Source organism: Doryrhamphus excisus, chromosome 21 (genome assembly GCF_030265055.1).
Source record: "Doryrhamphus excisus isolate RoL2022-K1 chromosome 21, RoL_Dexc_1.0, whole genome shotgun sequence".
NCBI classification, from domain to species: Eukaryota; Metazoa; Chordata; class Actinopteri; order Syngnathiformes; family Syngnathidae; genus Doryrhamphus; species Doryrhamphus excisus.
Window position 1 is genome coordinate 565938 of NC_080486.1, and position 18800 is coordinate 584737.

Here is an 18800-nt window from a genome sequence, read left to right on the forward strand (position 1 = left end):
CCTAAGGCCGATCTATGTACATAAAACACAATAAATGCACGGAGGGCGCGTGGATGACATGCTGATTTTGGAGCTTGTGGAGCTTACATTGTTCAGGTTGTCTGTAATATAGATATGTAAATATCCAGCATATATATTGATATATAGGCTTCCTGTAGCGGAGCATATTTAGGTGCCTGGTTAGGACGTGCCGTGTATGCCTGTGGTGCTTCTGTTCCTAATCAGATGACTGTTGGTGGATGAAGACCATCTCCAACCTTCCCGTTCCCACTTCAGAGTGACTTTGTGATCGGTCGATGATCTTCACCTTCCTGCCATTGTCACGTGCGCACTCTCGTCCTGGTTCAGCCAGAGCGGTGCCTCGCCGCCTCCCATCGTAGGGGATGGGAGGCTGTGTCAGATAGCCTCTTGTGATGCTTAATTAAGCCCCCAGATCAATAGGCCTCTTGACATTGACTCAATCCCTCCGACTCTCCAGATCCCTTATTTTCTCTTCTTTCATGCTTTTTATTCTAAATCAAGTCATTCCAGATTGGTTGGCTTTTCCTTTCAGTTAAATTCTTTATTCTACCGACTGCTGGTGCTCGCTTGGCACAATACAAGTGGGCAAACTTCAAGGGTGCCCATGCAGTGCCTGAGTGAAATCAGCCAAGTGGAGAAGTTTTAAGGTGGGGGGGGGGGGCATGTTAAAGCTGTAAATTGTTAGACGTGAGTAAAAGTGTTCCTCCCCTGTCTTCAGGCTGCCTCGGAGTCGTGCCCTCATTACCCCCCCATGCCTGCTGGCTGTGGCAGGTCTTCATCGCTACAAGAAAACATCCCTCGTTTTTGGCACTAAATGCGACTTAAAGTCGCGTACACTCAAATTTCACGTCGTCACTCATTACACTTTTTCCAAAATGTATTCATCAATAAATGATACTTTAGTGCTAGAAAATGGCCTATCAGTAAAAAGTATGCATATACGTATTGTATACGTTGTATTCTACATGTCACCAGGTGTCAGTAATGTTTCCTTAAAGAGACGGTAGCCCCCACAGGAAGTACAGCAGACAAAGTTCAAAAAGGAAGTCTCCTAATTCCGTGGGTCTATATTATACTTTAAAGGCTTCTTTTATTGTGGCTACTCCATTGGCTTATGGATGCATACATGTGACTATAGGGGTGTTAGTTCATGTCCAGTGGGCTCTAATGTTATGCTGTAATTCAAAAGATATTCCACATGTAAATAAAGACTCAGTCAGTACAGTCCTTCTGATTCCCTGTTGGGATATCGTCAGCTTCAATGTCACACGTGCGCGCCGTGCATTTCCACGTCATGGTTGGAGGCTGAATCATAACCGGCGGGGGGTGAAGTGCAGCGTACTGTACTCGACTCCTGATTGAAGTGAAATGACTTATTCCTATGTTCCTAGTCCTATCCTAAACCACCCAGCCTTTGGCTCTCGGGGAGGGACAGGATGACCCCCCCCGTCCCCTCGAGGAGAGAAAGGGACCAAAGAAAAAGGGGAAGAAGGGCGACGTACGCAGTGTGGCGGTGAGAGCCAGGGTATAATGTAAAGGTCGTCATCACACTCGGCTTTACCTTCCGTTCCGTCCAAGTGAAAAGGTGCTGGGTGTCACATCCTCACGCTGGGGTGAAAATTGAAGCCTGCGGACCGACGCCGTCTGGGAGTTCCCAAGATGGGCGGGGGTTTGGGGGGGGTGTTAGGTGAGAACAACGTGAGTGAACTTCCTGCTTTCACACAGGAAACGTGTTCCTGTCGCGTCATGTTGGCATGAAAGTGCGGTCTGGTTCGGTTATGCTAGCGTCATTAAGCTAGCATAAATCTGTACTGCAGGAGCTGCGTCTGTGGAGTCGAACGTCCCGTACGTTCCTTGCAAATAGAGGAACTAGTGAAGCTCGTACGGGAGTTGCGTGCCGAGCGTGATTTTTGTGTGAACACAACACAAACGTTGTGCGACCTTGTCATCAGGCGTGCCGTCAATCAATCAATCAATCAATCAATCAATCCGCACATTGCCATGGCTAATTGTGGGACATTTTTGGAAAAGCACACAAACCGGGACGTACGCTAACTGAGGATTATTCAGTGTTTTCAACTTCGGGTGACCAATAAAGTTTTGAATTCAAGGCACGTTTTTCCCCAACGTATCCCAACGTATAAATATTCCCTGCAATTCCGTTGATGAAGAAACCTCACATGGAGTAGGTGTTGGAATATTTGGCAACAGTCCTGTGTATACAGTACTACTACTATATACTTATGTACATATATACTATATATATACTATGTATGAATACTAATACAGTACTTAGTGAGATGACCTCCGCCTATGCATGTGCGGGTCAGATATCCAAGGTTAACTAATGATCCCGTCACCAGCCTGATCAATAGGCCACCAAGAATCCAAGATGGAGAGAGCAGAAGGGAAGAATGAGAAGCGGCAGCAGAAGGTAGACGTGATGGACACAGATGGAGGCACCAAGATGGAGCAGTTCTATTAGCGTGACCTCTCACCTTACAGCTCAATGTTTCAGCAGGCGATGCCTTGCTCAGAAGGCGGAGAAACAGAAGAGCGAAGCACCGATCCATCTGAATGGATGTTGCCAGGTGGCCTCTCCGACCACCGAACTCATTTGTCTCCGTCTCCACCTGCCGCCATCGGGACCAAGAGTATTTCTGCTTCCACCCAGCTGACCGCCAGCGGCCTCGGGGTTGCATGTCTTACAGTACGCGTGGAGAAACGTGACTCGGCTGATTACTTTCCACTGACATTTATAACCAGCTACATTTCTTTGTGTCGTTCCATGTGGGAATTCTTATTGGGAAAGTCTGAATGGTATGCTAATGGTCTTGTTAGAGATGGTTAGCTTTGGACAATGGAAGCACTGGAGAAGCCAACAATGAAGGCACTAATGCTTGAACTTTGCACAGACAGGTTGCTTGACAACCTTATCGCTGGCTGCAGCTTGCTTCACGGGGACACGCACGCACGTGCACACGCACGTGCACACGCACGCACACCTGAGGCTACATTACAGCCACATTCAAAAGTTCTGCAGACATAAAAAGCGTATTGGTTATGGGTGCCATATTGGTCTTGAGAAGAACGTTATCTTTGTGGGGAATAAAATCAATGCAGTATATGGACCACGCCACTTTTAACAGGTCCGTTATACATTTTGGTTTATTTCAGTCTCACCTGGCTGGAAGTTGCAGGAGCAGCCAAAGTGTGACATTCAGTGGCGTCGGGAAACGGCGGCGTTTCCCGCTGCAATGTTGTCAGGTTCCAACTGCAGCGGCACAGACGGCGGACAGACTGTAATTTTTGAGATGTTACTCGGAGCAGCCGAAAAGTGCTGCAGCGTGGCTAATTATGTTCATCTTTCAAATCATCAACCCACCACTTAATTATACCTGTTTCCGTCTCTGCGTGCGCCTCGTTTCGACACGAAGAAAAGATTAAGTGGCTGCCATTAGTCTTTCTTTTTTCCAGCTCCATTTTACCTATCTACATTTGTCTTCGGTATTACTTGATGTATAAAATCGACTCTATGTATATCCTCCTAGCTACTGTATATGTATTGCTAGAATATTAGCACTATGATGAAGTGTGGAAGAGCCATAGTCATATTCCATATTGTGTTATTTTTCAAGTATATTTTTAGAATGTGCCGTTGGCTAATTAGAAAACAGCTGTGTGCTACAAATGGCCACCGGGCCGCACTTTGGACACCCCTGACATAACATGGGGTGATTTCCATTCCATTCAAGTTTTGTTTTGGTAGTTTTGTGTGTGTTTTCTGCCCCGTTTTACGTTCCCTTCGTTGTGACAAGAAAGCAAAGTGAATGACGCCCCTCGCACTTCAATAATTGGCGTTGAGAATGGCTTCCTCCACGTACATCTGTCATGTGTTGGCTCGGTGAAATGAAATACCTGTTGGAGTCATTCTGGGGTGTCGCCAGGGCAAATATGATGTGCTGCTTGTCCCTCAGCCATAAATCATCCAAATGTTTGTGTGGTAATGAAAACCACAGCTCTCGTTCTTATCAGATGTGCGCTTGTGTTGACTTTGCCTCCAAACTTGAAAAAGTCTTTTTGGGCACGGAGACGATGCAGAAGGAACCCCCCCCACCCACCCCGCTCCGCCGTCCTCAGCGGCACATCTCAGAAGAGCACCTCTTGTGCGGCTCTCGCTGGCGAGCGCCAACCAAGGCAGCACGTCTGCTGTTGACTTTGACTGCTGAGGAGATGGAAAGGAGCAATTGAAAGAAGTCTGCTGTGGGGAAGGTCATGCAGGCCTGCATACAAATCACGGAAGCGCTTCTCCTGTGAGTCTTTGTCCTTGGAGGAAGAATGAAGGATAATGCATTGCATGACTTATACCTCCAACTTTGCTTCAGCGCTTGCTTTCGTGTTTTGTTGGGACGTCTTGTGTTATTCAGCTCTGCTGCTCGGTCGCTGCTGCAGCCTTTCAAGGCGTGGAATATTTGATTGATGCCCGGGTTATCATGGTGGCAATGTCACAGGGTCAAATTGTGCCTGGATTTGTGTCTCAAAATCAGACAAAGTGGTTCGCTGGTGGTCCCTGAGTGTGGATGTACCGGATAGCCAACATTTAGGAATGGAACATTTTCCCTCTGCTTTGAATGAATGAGGGCAGGATGGACAGGCGGAGAACTGCGGCGTCTGCAATTCATCTTTCTCAGAGCCCAGGGAACATATTCCATTCCTAACACGTTCATGTACCAGACTCCATCTGAATTTGACGAATGTTTACGTTTACATGTGAATACGTCAAGTCCACGTTTGGAGGTCATTGTTTGTGTCTGATTCCCTCTGTCCTAGGTCAATATCAGCTCTCCCCCACCGTCAACATGCCCCAGGATGACATCGTGCTGATAGAAGACGACAGGCCGCCCGTGCTTCCTGCCCACTTCTCCGACCAATCCTCCTCCAGCTCGCATGAGGACTTGGGTTTTGTGGGAGGGAACCCGGGACCGTGGATCCAGGTGCCATCCAATCAGAACGAATGGTGAGTAGTGGACTATGGGTCAACCATCACATTCAAAGACGGGGAGCCTTTTTGGATTTGCCATCAGGTGGAGGTGGTGGTGGTCTACACGGTGGGAAATACCGATATCAGATACTCAGATATTCCTTTAAACTTTGTCTCTGGGAATTCAAAGACAGTTTTTTTTTAATTTACAGATGCATTATTATTGTGGTGGAAAAAAAAGATCTTCTCTAACTCGAATCCATCACAGCACATCATAGCAATGACCAGATAGGAATGCAAGAGTGCAGCCTTCACATCCATGTTGTTTCTCTCCTCTGATTGGCTCAAGGTTATTCATGACCTGGCTGCTTTTTTCCTGCCTCTTACTTTTTCCTCCAGGAATAGAAGTAGATTCCCTATTCCTGTACTTTGTCGCAGTGGATTAAGTCCGCAACGTACGGCTGCGAGGCGCTCACGCTTCCTGTCTGCCGGTACGTGCGCTCTGTGCCACTGCCCAGGGTTACCGTGAATAATTCATCACGTCAAAGTCACATACGTGAACACACGACAGGCACACGTTTCCTTCGCTCAAGTGCAAACAGCTGCTCAAATACTCTCCTCCTGACTGGCGCTGGTTCTCTCGCACGTGCCCACGACATCCCAGCATCAACACGCGCCACATCAACACGCGTGCCAAGCTGCAACTGAACTTTCATTCATTCTTCACGTACAGGGCAGCCGTGGAGGCCTTGAATATGTATTGTGCTGCGTTTCACCTCTGGCCTTCTCAGTATTATGCAGCCCTTCTCGCTGGTGGGACATGCTTGGCTGCTGCTTACCTGCTGGCCATCACGAAGCCCACCGAAGCCCACCGACTCATCCTCAGTAGCATGCTTTTCCTTCTACACGTATGCTTTCACTTTGGCTTTTTCCCTAGATTCCAATGTTCTGGTAGTGGAGCAAGTACTATATACTACGTAGTTGTGCTGGTACATGTAGTTGTGATGTATGGTACGCGTCAGCCAGAGGTCCAGCGAGCCCACAACTTGTGTGCAAATTCTCCATGAATGGAAAGCGAGTGTCGTCTGTCACGTTTCACTGAATGCATCATGGTTGGAAAGCGTTCCTTTGTTGGAATGCTGGCCTGCATGTTTGCCGCCTCGTTGCGTTTGTTCCCCTGATGGTGTCCACCACCTCCTTCTCTGATGCCCAAAGTAGCGAGTCCTTTCAAGAGGGAAAGATAAGCGCCGCCGCCTGATCAAGTGGCTTAGTGAATGCACGGGATTAATAACAGCAGTACTCCGGAATGGGATGTAGGATTGGCTTGGAAAGTCAACTTAGTGGAATACTACAAGCACGGAATGACTTTTTAAATACACATCTTCAGTAATATCTACACACTCATGCCTCATCGTGTGCCCCAATACAGTGCACCATGCTGGGCCACAGCAGGGGCTCCTCCCCCTCTGTACTCTGGTTCTCCTGGTAGTAGTCATGTAGTACTAGTACTCATGCCATGGCCTTGACGTATACTCTACTTCTCCAGGTAGTAGTCATGTAGTACGAGTACTCATGTCATGACCGCTACGTGTACTCATGTCATGACCGCTACGTGTACTCTACTTCTTCTGGTAGTAGTCATGTAGTACTAGTACTCATGCCATGACCTCTATACTCTGGTTCTCCTGGTAGTAGTCATGTAGTACTGGTACTAATGACCTCTATGTATACGCTACTTCTCCAGGTAATAGTCATGTAGTACTAGTACTCATGCCATGACCTCTATACTCTGGTTCTCCTGGTAGTAGTCATGTAGTACTGGTACTAATGACCTCTATGTATACGCTACTTCTCCAGGTAGTAGTCATGTAGTACGAGTACTAATGTCATGACCGCTACGTGTACTCTACTTCTTCTGGTAATAGTCATGTAGTACTGGTACTAATGACCTCTATGTATACGCTACTTCTCCAGGTAGTAGTCATGTAGTACTAGTACTCATGCCATGACCTCTATACTCTGGTTCTCCTGGTAGTAGTCATGTAGTACTGGTACTAATGACCTCTATGTATACGCTACTTCTCCAGGTAGTAGTCATGTAGTACTAGTGCTCATGTCATGACCTCTATACTCTGGTTCTCCTGGTAGTAGTCATGTAGTACTGGTACTACTGACCTCTATGTATACTCTACTTCTCCAGGTAGTAGTCATGTAGTACTAGTACTCATGCCATGACCTCTATACTCTGGTTTTCCTGGTAGTAGTCATGTAGTACTAGTACTCATGCCATGACCTCTATACTCTGGTTCTCCTGGTAGTAGTCATGTAGTACTGGTACTAATGACCTCTACGTATACTCTACTTCTCCAGGTAGTAGTCATGTAGTACTAGTACTCATGCCATGACCTCTATACTCTGCTTCTCCAGGTAGTAGTCATGTAGTACTAGTACTCATGTCATGACCTCTATACGTACTCTGCTTCTCCCGGTAGTAGTCATGTTGTACTAGTACTCATGTAATGACCTCTACATATACTCTACTTCTCCTGGTCGTAGTCATGTAGTACTGGTACTAATGACCTCTATGTATACGCTACTTCTCCAGGTAGTAGTCATGTAGTACTAGTACTCATTCCATGACCTCTATACTCTACTTCTCCAGGTAGTAGTCATGTAGTACTAGTACTTGTGTCATGACCTCGATGTATACTCTGCTTCTACTGGTAGTAGTCATGTGGTACTAGTACTCATGCCATGACCTCTATACTTGTACATGTCATGTACTAGTACTCGTGGTATTTCATGAGGACGAGTCATCAGGTCCACTTGGTCTCATCCTCATCTGGTGGTTTCTCCCAGCGGTTTTCCCGGTGCTCAATGAACGAGGCGATTCCACGCCAACGACTGTTGTTTTGCTTTGCTTCCCCGTTTTCCTTTCCACGTGCGTATTGAAATACGCGGAACGACAAAGGAGATGTTTTCCATCGTTACGTCTGTGAGATTCGCCACTTGTGATGCTGTCTGTCAAGCAGCCGAAATTGAAAAGGACTGAAGACAAACACACACACACACACAAACACACACACACACGTTGTACACACTGACATCCTCTGTTGCACCGATGCTCTCAGTCTCACGGGTGTTTAGATACACATTGGCTGGTAAACAATATGACAAATTAACATATAAAGTGGAAAAGGTCCACATAGACATGAGGAAAGTTCCAGGCTAATGTTGCAGCCAGACGGGCTTCTTCCGTGGATCCCTAATAGACTTTGCCACGGAGGATAAAAGTAAGAATTACACATGCCTGCGTGTTTCCCCTTAAATGCCAATGGTCCCTCCTCGCCTCATGAATATTTACCGTGTCTCAGTGGTGCGCCGTCGCTACAAGCATGTCATACATGCTCCCTTTCCTCCTCACCTTGCATGTGTTTGATACCAGGTCGGTGCCTGCTTGCATGTCTGCACACCCGGCCCTCGGTGGAAGGTTTGGACACCCTGCTGCCGTGCAAGCGGACGACCGGAAGGTGCAGGAACACTTATTGTTTTACTGTAAAACAATAAAAGCTTTTGGCACCGCAGGGAGGCTTTGCCACATTTAACTTCCTGCGAGGAGGAGGCGACAGGGAAAGTTTGTGTAAAATTCACCGCCAAGCTGTGAGCAGTCCTCAGAGCTGGTTAATTTTAGATGACACCAGGACGCTTGGTGAAGACGGAAGCATCTGCTGGAGGTGTTGGCTTTTAAACGCTGCCAGGAGCGGCGAGGAAGGAACGTACGTGGCGTGGACAAGGATGCCGTGAGGAAGAGGTGCCTTAGCTTATCTCGACTTCTTTGTTGTGCTGTAAAAACATAGCGGACTCATCTCCAGTCTCAACAGTCATGATGAGTGGAGGAATTGTGGCCCCGCCCCGTGTCTGTCCCGAGATATAGACTCGTCGGGAGAAAAAGAGAGTGTTGTGTGAACTTTGAATGATACGAGGTGAAAGAAAGGGATGATGAATGAAGGAATGAATAATTCATCCGTGCTGTCATCCCTGCTCCACTTTCTCGCTTCCCGTGTCAGCCAGGCTGAGCTCAGATGAGAGCGTCGGGTTGGGGTGACGGCAAAGTGACGTCTGACACCTGAAGCGGGTCTCGTGTCGAACGGGCTCGGCAAACCACATCGGTTGTTTACATGCAGACGGGTGTCAGCGGGTCCGCCTGTGATGTGTTCCAGGAGAATATGTCTTATTTTGTTGTCAAATGGGAAAAAAGCCCAAAAGCAACACTTGCAACGCACGCGGGGAGACTTCATTAGCACCGCATCTATCTCCTCCAATGGCAAGGTGTTCACCTTCATTGGAATGCAAATATCCCCCAAACTCCCTCCTCTCCTTCCCCACTTTCAATTAAGATCCAGACAGAGATAGAGCATCTCAAAGGTAAAATGCCAAGGAAGCCAGGACTCCAGCCTCAGACGGACTTATTGAGTGGCCCCGACCCAAAAGACCCGCGCGTCAGTGTGTCACAAATAGAGCCGAGCTCGTCCTGAACCCGGCCGGCGGGCGAGGCAGCGAGGTGCCCTTGAGTCGAATCCTGGCTGAAATTGATGGAAAGCGATTGTCAGGCGTCTGCGTGGGTTCATCTCCATGTTGTACTGTATGGAAGGGAGCGTATGAATACTAATTGGGAGGTTTTTATCTCCTCGGTCTTTTTATCAGATGGTCTTGACATTATAGCGTTAGCACATTGATGCAATATCTGCACAACGTAATGAAATCCTGGCTTGACAAAGATGACCACTCTAACTACTATTCAATATGTTCCTCTCTTGCAGCTCACTCAGTCCTGACGCAGACCCGGACGCTTCTTTCCAAAGGGAGGGCTTCGGCCGCCAGAGTATGTCTGAAAAACGCACCAAGCAGTATGACAGTGCCGCTCATCTGGACATCGTCAAGTCACGCAAATCCAAGAGCATGGATCTAGGTACCGTACACGTTTGGCTCCATACTTCCGTGTCGGCCTGGGAAATGTCCAAAAACAAAAAGCATACATGAGAAACTAACTTCACGAACTCCAGAAGTTATCCAGGCTGCTTGGGATCATCCTGCTCCCATCCTGTGAGAGTTATGCCCATAAAGAGTTGCTGGGATGAAAGTGCGTTTCATTTATGTCTCGTTAAACACGTCAGAAGTGGTTGCTCTAACGTCTGAGGTCTGGAAGCTGCGGTGAGGTTAGCTTTGGAACGTTTGGACGTTGCTGTGAGTTTGTTCCCATCAGCCACCGTAGATTCCTGTGGCCCCGAGTTCAGGCACGGAGCTCTGAACCCTGAACCCAAAGGCGACAAGGGGTTCAGGGCTCCTCCCCATGAGGTGGAAGTCAAACGACTGAACTCCTCTTATCCGCCAACTCCATTCCTCAGCGAGAGAAATGCAGCAATGAGCCGAACTCCAGTCTGCCCATTAGGGGGTACTTCCCCACACTGGGAGGCGGTCGGACTGTAAGTTGATATTTTGGTGTATTTCCCTGAACTGTTAGTCCAGTCTAAAGATATGATCAGCTGTATTCTTAGTGGCAAATATAATGAGATTTGTCGGAGGAGAGGAAGTGAGCAAAGTGGCTCATTGCTGCAAATGCACGTCTTATCTTTGGGTTTGATCCAAACCAAAAACCCTGATGGCTGCGTGATGCTAGCAAAGTGATGTTAGCATTTAGGTGCATTATTTGATTAGCTGTGAAAGGAGATGGATTATTGCGCTCATCAAAAAGCATCCATAGATAAACCGTACTCGTCCCTTCCCAGACAAAGACCTCGTTTGGTCCACTTGGTCAAATCCTAATTTGTTCCAGTCCCTCCAAAGCAGCAGGTAAAAGAATACTTCTCCAAAGTTCATTTAGTCCATAATGAAGCTTCTCTGCTCCAACGCTACCTTGACCAAATGTTTAGCATGCTAAGTATGCTTAGCATGCTAAACGGCATCCGCTCGCTGGGCTGGCCGCGGGGACCTTTCTCCCCGTGAATTCTTCTTCCACGTGTTCCAGATCACAGCAGCTGCTGGGTTTCTTGTCTCTGAAGGCGTCGTGTCGGAATATGCTAAACTCAATCAGACAGCCCGTCTTTCACTTTCATTTAGATGTGGGCGGAGATTGGCCAAACCAAAGCCTCGGCTTCCGCAGGAATATCTCATCACCTTCACGACACTTCGCCTCCGAAGCTTCATGCGTGAATTTGAAATGTGTTGTTTGTTTTTCATGTTCATTGAAATGAACGTTTGCTGTATTTTGACACATTATTGGTACGTCCAAACGTCCATAATAACTTCCACTTGGTATGTCGGACCGGCCCATTTTGGCCAATTAAGAGTTTGTGTTGATGGAAGGCATCCTTCCGGCCGCATAGCGAGACGTCGCTGTGAATGGCGTTAATGATGATGACTTGGTGGCGCATGTCGAGGGTTTGAAGGACGTCCTCTGCCATGCTAATGATCCACATCTGGCGGAGACGTCGGAGCCTGGCTGACCCGGGGACGCCATCCTTCCTCTGGCCTACCTGGACACGGCCTTCGCCTGACCACCACGGAGGCTATTTTTACCATAATTACCCTTTTACCGCCCCGGCTCTTTGAATAAATTGTGTGTAATGGAGCCCCCGTCTGTACACAGATCTTTCCATGCACGGCCCCGTGGTGAATAATGGCGGAGCTGCATGGCTTTAGCCGCGCTAATTATAGCATGTGCTCCTGTCCCTCTAATAACTGCTGCTGATTTATTCATGGAGTTTGCCATGCCGCCCCTTTAACGCTTAATGGCAATGGATCCTCTCCAATTACCCGTCCTTGGCCTTAATCCGCCGTAGGACCGCGGCACGGTGACCGGATTCCGCCTCTGGACGTGACACACTTTCAGGTGCATGGGAAGATCTTCCTTTGCGTTTTTCACTGCGCTGATTTGATTCCTCCTTGGGGCGTGTGGGGAGTGGCGTCCCTTGTCTGGATGCAATAGCGGAATATATTATATATATATTATATATATATTTTCATGGCTGTGAATAAGAGAGCATCAAGGAGCGCCGGCTTCAGTCGGGAGATAGGAATCACATAATAGACTGGCGTACAGAGAGCTGTCCGTCAAACTCTCCCCAGAGAGTCGGGGCTTCTTCTGATGAAAACAAAGACAGGTTGGACTTTGGGCAAGCTGTCTCTCTCCTTTCCTCGCTCTCGCTCGCCCGTGCTCTTTGTCTCCGTGCTCCTGTCGGTGGGTCGGCGGACTGTGAGAAACAATGGCCGAGCGGATCGTGCCGAGTGGGAAGATAATTCCCTGATTCCAAGTACAGCAGATGTCCTTTTGCTTGCCTTCAAGTGCCGCATCCTGTACGGCTCAAGCCTGCGCTCCCTTTGTGTGGGAAACACTCCGCCCTTCATGGGGGGGCGTGGGGGGGTGTGTGTGGGGGGGGGGGGGGCGTACATCCAGAGTTCATTCAAAGTAATGACAACATTTTCATGCTGGCTTGGTGTTCGTCTATTTCCTATTGTCCTGCTTTCAGGACTCCATCCCTCCCTAGCAGGGCTGCCCAAGTCTTCAGTCAAGTCAAGTGTTCTCCAAAAGAGCCTAGAAGGCCTCGACAGAAATGAAAGTTTGCCACTTTGACATTTTGTAAAATATGTAATGTATATATGTAAATCAACTTTGCTGCAGCTCCGATCTCCAAGATCGTTACTATTGCACATGACTTACAGGCAGACGGGTTCTATTCTGTCCTGTCCCGTGCGCTGCGTGTCATTTCCTGGCTGTTTGTTTGAAACCTCTGACATTGTTTTTGTTGAGCTAATTTCAAATGTAAGCAAGCCTTATTCCACTTCCTGCAACCCGACGCCAAACACCTCCCCTTGACATTTGCAGCACACCACACCGTTCAATGTTATCGTTTAAGACCGCCTCTGGGATGCGGCATTATAGGATTGTTCATTTATTTGGAACGTTGATGTTGGGATTGGGCTGTGGTTCTCCCGGGATTGGACGAGTTTGCTAGCATTGATGAATCGGAGGATGGAGGACGGAGGATGTAGGACAGAGGATGGAGGATGGAGCTTAAAAATCATGACGTGCATTTAGCAGCCTGGAAAGCAGAATCCGATGGAGAACAGCTGACCTTTTTAGCCTATTTGACTGGTTGGACAGCAGATGGAGAGGAAGCGAGGATGGAAGAGAATAACGTTAGCTGCAGATGTTGAACGCGGGCGGGCGTCCCATGTGACCCAAAACACCTTCTTCCTTCTTCTTCGTCGTAGTCCCACACTGGCATTGGCCCTCGAGGCCTGAGCTAAACCAAACTGATTGTTTTCTTAAGGCGGGGTTGTATAACATGTGGCTAGGGGGCCGTTTGTGGTCATCCGCTGTGACTCGTGCGGTCATCCAGGTGCGATGTGAAGAAGTAGAACGTTATCACCACGTCCGCCGTGGTGACGTGTTTCGTCCGCCATGGTGAAGACAATTCAGCTCGGTCCGTAACTTGGATCCAGGCTTTGCCCTGAGGTCAGGCCCCCCCAGTCGGTGCATGAAGAGCGAAATGGTGGTTAGTGAATATTTCCCTGTCGAGCACACGGAATCCATCTTAATACGTTTGACAGCACCTTGCTGCGAGCTCAATGCAGGAAAAAATTGACTGGAAATCAAGCGCTGTGTTTACCAACTGGCAGCTAATGTAAGACCTACAGGGAAGTGATGGATGCCCTCGCCAAATGAAATAACAATACTGGCGTTAAGCTCCGCTTACATCGCCCGAACACACGCTTAAATATTGGGAATCCGATCACAACACAGCAGCCCTGCACGTTTACTTCATTACAGGCTGCCCAGCTGTACGTTCTTATCATGCCGCTCATTGGATGCATCGAACCAATAAAATGGCCTCCTGAAAAACACTTAGCCACGGCAGGAAGTCAGGAAACGGACTCTGTGCTGATAATATAAACTATGTGAGTTTATATTATGTCTTACGTCTTATTTTCTCCTATTATGTCTACTATATGGGCTAATAGGAGTATAAATGTGACTTTAGGGGTGCTATTTCATGTCTAGAGGGCTCTAATCATGGAAAAAACATGTTTCGAAGGTGGTAAATGGGATATTTTGAAAATATTCCAGTTCTAAATAGGGAATTCTATTTTTGGGACCAGAACCAATTAAGTGCATGCCTCACCAACTCTACTTCCTTTTTTTTCTTTTCAGGAAATGCCGTGGGACCTTCGCTGGGCCTCAAAAAGTCCAGTTCCCTTGAAAGCCTCCACACAGCTGTTGCTGCGGCAGCCCGGAACGCCGAGATCAACGTCGACAGGCCGCGCTCTCGAATCATCAGAGGCCGCGGCTGCAACGACAGTTTCAGAGCGGCTATCGACAAGTCGTACGACAAACCACGCCTCCACGCGGAAGAAGGGAACAGCATGGAGACCGGTACGTATTTCCCACAATGGCGGCGTACACGGGAACGCCTCTCGACTTGCTTGATGCAAGCCGATATTCCCCCAAACGCAGAGTGGGTCTTTGTTTTGCCTTAACGTGTCATCCAATGCCACCTATTATCCATTTCCTCCTGCTTGTGTGGGTTCCCTCCATAACGACCCACTCCATGCCTTGGAGGTTGCAGTGTGAGTCCACAGAGAATGTCGGATTCCCGAGTAAACGAGGTTAGGGATCCCCACTTGCTGGAGAATAACATAGCTCAGAGGTTGTGAGTTCAAGTTTAATTGTTCATCATGTTTCATCAAAAGATCTTCCATTCAGCATATTTCCACAGCATTTCAGTCCAGCTTCAGCTTCCGAACTATTCTTGCATTTCTTCGTCATTTCACCTTTCATACTTTTTCAAAGCATTTCACTTTTTCTTCAGCGTTGACACGCAGCGGCTGCTAGCATTGCTTCAGGAAGTTTAGCTTTCTGGCTAAAGCTCAACCTACCTCGCAGCACAGAGACCGGACTTCAGTAATGAGGCAGTCGCTTCTATCGCCACCAGTCAGGCTTGGCTTTAGCTCTTTGTTTATTGCTTTAATGCTTTATTGCTAAAGTGGGATTTGCTTCGTTGTAAACTTTGAGAAGAAGCGGAAGCCCACCCAAAGAGTAAAGGTATCCATTCCTACTTGGTGTCTGATGATAAAAAGACGAGTGAGGCAGGTGTCTTATGTTTTGCCAACAGGTAATAAGAGCGCCGTGCTGCAAGAGTAATTGCTTTATGAACATTTGCATCCAGCCAAGGAGGATTCCATTAAAAGGGGGGGGGGGGCACGTAAGGAAAAGGGGGAATTATTTGTCTGAAATGCTTTGTTCTCATAAGCTCTGTCAGCAAGCCACTAAATACAGTCTTATCTCAGCACAGGAAAATGGGGAAAGCAGCTGATTTCCTCTCTGCCGTATATTGCCCCCCCCCCCCCCCCCCCCCCCCCCCCCCCATGATATTCAAATAACTGCTTTTCAATTTAGATAAAAGCAGCCGGTTTGTGCTCGTCACTGAGGTTAATAGTCAAAGTTGACAGATAAGCCCACGCTGTCCTCTGCTCCGAGACTTTTATTTACATAAAATACAGATTTGGTATATTCCACGTCAAACGTGTCCCCGGCAGATAGCCTGCTGGGGACACGCCCCCCTCCTTGTCCAACTCGCTCTTGCAAATCCCTCAGAGAAAGAAGAGAAATGGGGGAACATCAGCCCTCCTAATAAGACACGCCTTTTCACGTCTGGGCTAACCTGCGTTGACCGTCCGCTTCCATGGGCTTCCTTTCAAAGTTTCACACGGGCGCTTCATATGTGCGCTTCACACGGGCGCTCCACATGGGCGCTTCACATGTCAAAGTGGTCAAATGATTGCCTGACGCGTTCCTGTCAGGCCCTTTCTTCTTCTCGCATCCTTCAACTCCTGAAGACGGGCTCACCTCACCTTCCTGATGTCAGACTCCGGCGTGATTGCCTGCATTTCGTGGAATTATCCGGGAAGGAGATAAGTCTCCTCTGCCTTTTCATCGCCACATGATGCCTTTGAGAGACTGCATATCAGGCACACGCGTGCACAAAAACACACAACAATGCTGGAGATGATGCATCATAAGACACCGCAGCGTTAGCATGGCTGCTAATCTCGGATGAAGGAGAGGCCTGGGAATAAGGATGACGCCCTCTCAGGTTGATGCATCCGTGGAAGATGACATCCTGCTCGTGACAAAAGGACAACTTGGAGACTCGTATGAGCTGAAAGTATGAAGATCCACGTAAAAAATATCAGGCTTTGACGTTTCACCGTGTTACAGTTGCAGCTCTAATACGTTTTATTTTGAAATACCCTCAGTGAAAACCGTCATGTTTAAAGCAATATGACTTGTATGTAACAACTCCAATGAGGCCCGATGACCTGGACTGGAAACTGCAGCTGACTCGTCTGTCCGCCGCCATCGTAGCATTCCAAGAATCCGAGTCTTGTCGTAAATAGATGCCCGTGGCAAGCACACCTCCCGATCCGAGATGACAGAGTGCATATTTTAGCCGGATAAAGCCGTCACTTTTATCTCCCTTCCCACCATATTGTGTTTCAGTGCTAACATTTTATTGGCATCTTTAAAAGGGAAACTGATTTTTCAACAGATTAGAAGACAAAATAAATCCTCCTCCTGGAAATACGACTCCATCCCATCCTCCCTCTCCTGTCCCATCCAAGTGGGAACTCATTCTTGGAGTATTTTGGGAACTTCCTGTGATTGTTCTACTGGTTTTATAGGCTGAATTGGTGTGTCCCATTACATGCATTAGCTGTCTATTTTTAGGATACGTTTATGCATTATTATGTATGCATATTTAGCATGTAAACCAATGCCATAGCACAATGTAAAAGCCAGCGATCGAACAGGTTGTGGTGTACAGTATAATGTATTAATACAATGTATATGAAGTATATATAATAATGTAATGTCATGTGTCGAGGAGGCAGGATCATGTGATTGAAGAGTGCGCCACATTTGAAAGTGTGATCCCCGGAGCCTTTTTTCATGATTACTTATACGTTTAATTAGTGACAGATTAATTACATTTTGCACATCACTCTTTATTAGATGTGATGGGAAGTTCAGTCAAGCGTACGTTTATCACCTAAGGAGTTTGATGCCCGGCTTCGCGTTGGGCTCGCATGGAAATTGGGAACCCGATTCACATGAGCGACATCGGATCTGGATCCATGGCGTATATGAAACGGGTTGACTGTTCAGTAGTATGGAATGTACTATATTCCATATTTAGATACCATAACAATATAATACAATATATCCTATATTCCATATTCATATACTATAATAATATTCATTCATCTTCTAGCGCTTATCCTCACGAGGATTGCAGGGGTGCTGGATCAGATATGTTCCAAGCAAGAGTTCAAGCTCTCTATTGGGAAAAACCAACAAATTGGAATCATCTCATAGGAGCGGAACGTTTCTAACTGAGGACTTTTCCGATGAAAAGCAACAGGAAGATGTTTTTGCTGATGTTTGTTGTTTGGTGCTAATATTGTTATCACTCCACTGTGTCCTCATTCAAGTGGACGAGGACACGGATGGAAGCTCCCGATCCGGCCAAGACTCCACGTCCGCCAGCGGGGACCTCGTCGTCAGCCCCGGACTCAACGGGAACATCTCCAAAGAGGACAGGCTGAGAGATCGGGACAAGGCGGAAAAGAAGAAGCCCGAGCGGGATAAAGACAAGGAGAGGAGCAAAGCCAAGAAAGGGGTGCTGAAGGGCCTGGGCGAGATGTTCAGGTAAGACCTCCACCGCGTCTTGGAGTTGGGAGTGTCCGTGTCTTTATTCGTCCTTCCGTTGTTGACATTCACGTCATATTCGCACCCTGCTTTCAAAAAGTCACATGACCACCAGGAGCTCCTCTCCTCCGGCCTGCTTGGATGCGGGGAAAGGTGGGTGTGCTTGTGTCCATCCATCCTCCATCCATCCATCCAGGGGTATGCTGGAGCCTATCCCAACTGTCTTTGGGCAAGAGGCGGGGCACCCCCTGGATTGGTGGACTGTTATTGCATTAGATTATTTTTAATAAGGCATTTTATTCCTGAAACACTATGGCCACGCCCCCTTTTAGTAGTTTAAAAATGCATATTTTAGACTCCCTTTTTACTGTAATATATATTATATTATAATATATATTATTCCATTTGAAGCATTTAATAGAGTAACCAACCTACATGGCTTCCCTCATGAATCGGATGTCAGGATATTTAAGGAATTGGAATTGCCACCATGCTAACATCGGGCCTCGCTGTCATGAAGTGTCCACTTAGCCACTGTGCCTGCATGCGTGTGTGAAGGTCGGGAGGGGGTTGTGACGGTAATCACTAATTGACTATGATGATGTTGCTGATATTTTGAGGTAGTGAAGTGGCAAAGACATCATGGGGGGGGGGGGGGGGGGGGGGCAAGCCGTCCCTCGCAGCAGCTTCCCTTAGTTTTCAGCAAAGTGCCAAAAAAGAAGGGGGGCATCGGATTGTGTGCACACTTTAAATGGAGCAGAACTTGGAAGCGCTGCAAGCCTTCTTGTGCCTTAAGTTGCTTCCATGTGGATTACTTTAATGGGATTAGCCGGCGTAGCGCATCACGTGACTCACGAGCGAACAATAAAGACGACAAGTGTGTTTTGGGGTCACAATGGAGGCACGCTGCAGGGTTGCTTTCTCTTCCCGTTCCAGGCTAATTTGTCACCAAAATATACTTTTCCCACACCAAATGGGAGCGCTTTGAAGGTTTGGATGCTTTCCTATGACTTCTGGCTGCAGCGGGAT

At 47.6% G+C, this 18800-nt stretch overlaps 1 protein-coding gene across 7 annotated transcripts in view; it reads left to right on the forward strand.

The window, feature by feature from the left end:
- The window catches only part of LOC131108418 (partitioning defective 3 homolog), a 192215-nt gene that overhangs the window by 93248 nt on the left and 80167 nt on the right, over window positions 1-18800 (forward strand). For all 7 annotated transcript variants that reach the window (XM_058059327.1, XM_058059333.1, XM_058059332.1 and 4 more), the window contains 4 exons: window positions 4852-5038; window positions 9823-9971; window positions 14214-14435; window positions 17555-17771. In XM_058059327.1, the coding sequence (XP_057915310.1) occupies window positions 4852-5038; window positions 9823-9971; window positions 14214-14435; window positions 17555-17771 (775 nt within the window). The remainder of the gene's footprint in view (window positions 1-4851; window positions 5039-9822; window positions 9972-14213; window positions 14436-17554; window positions 17772-18800) is intronic.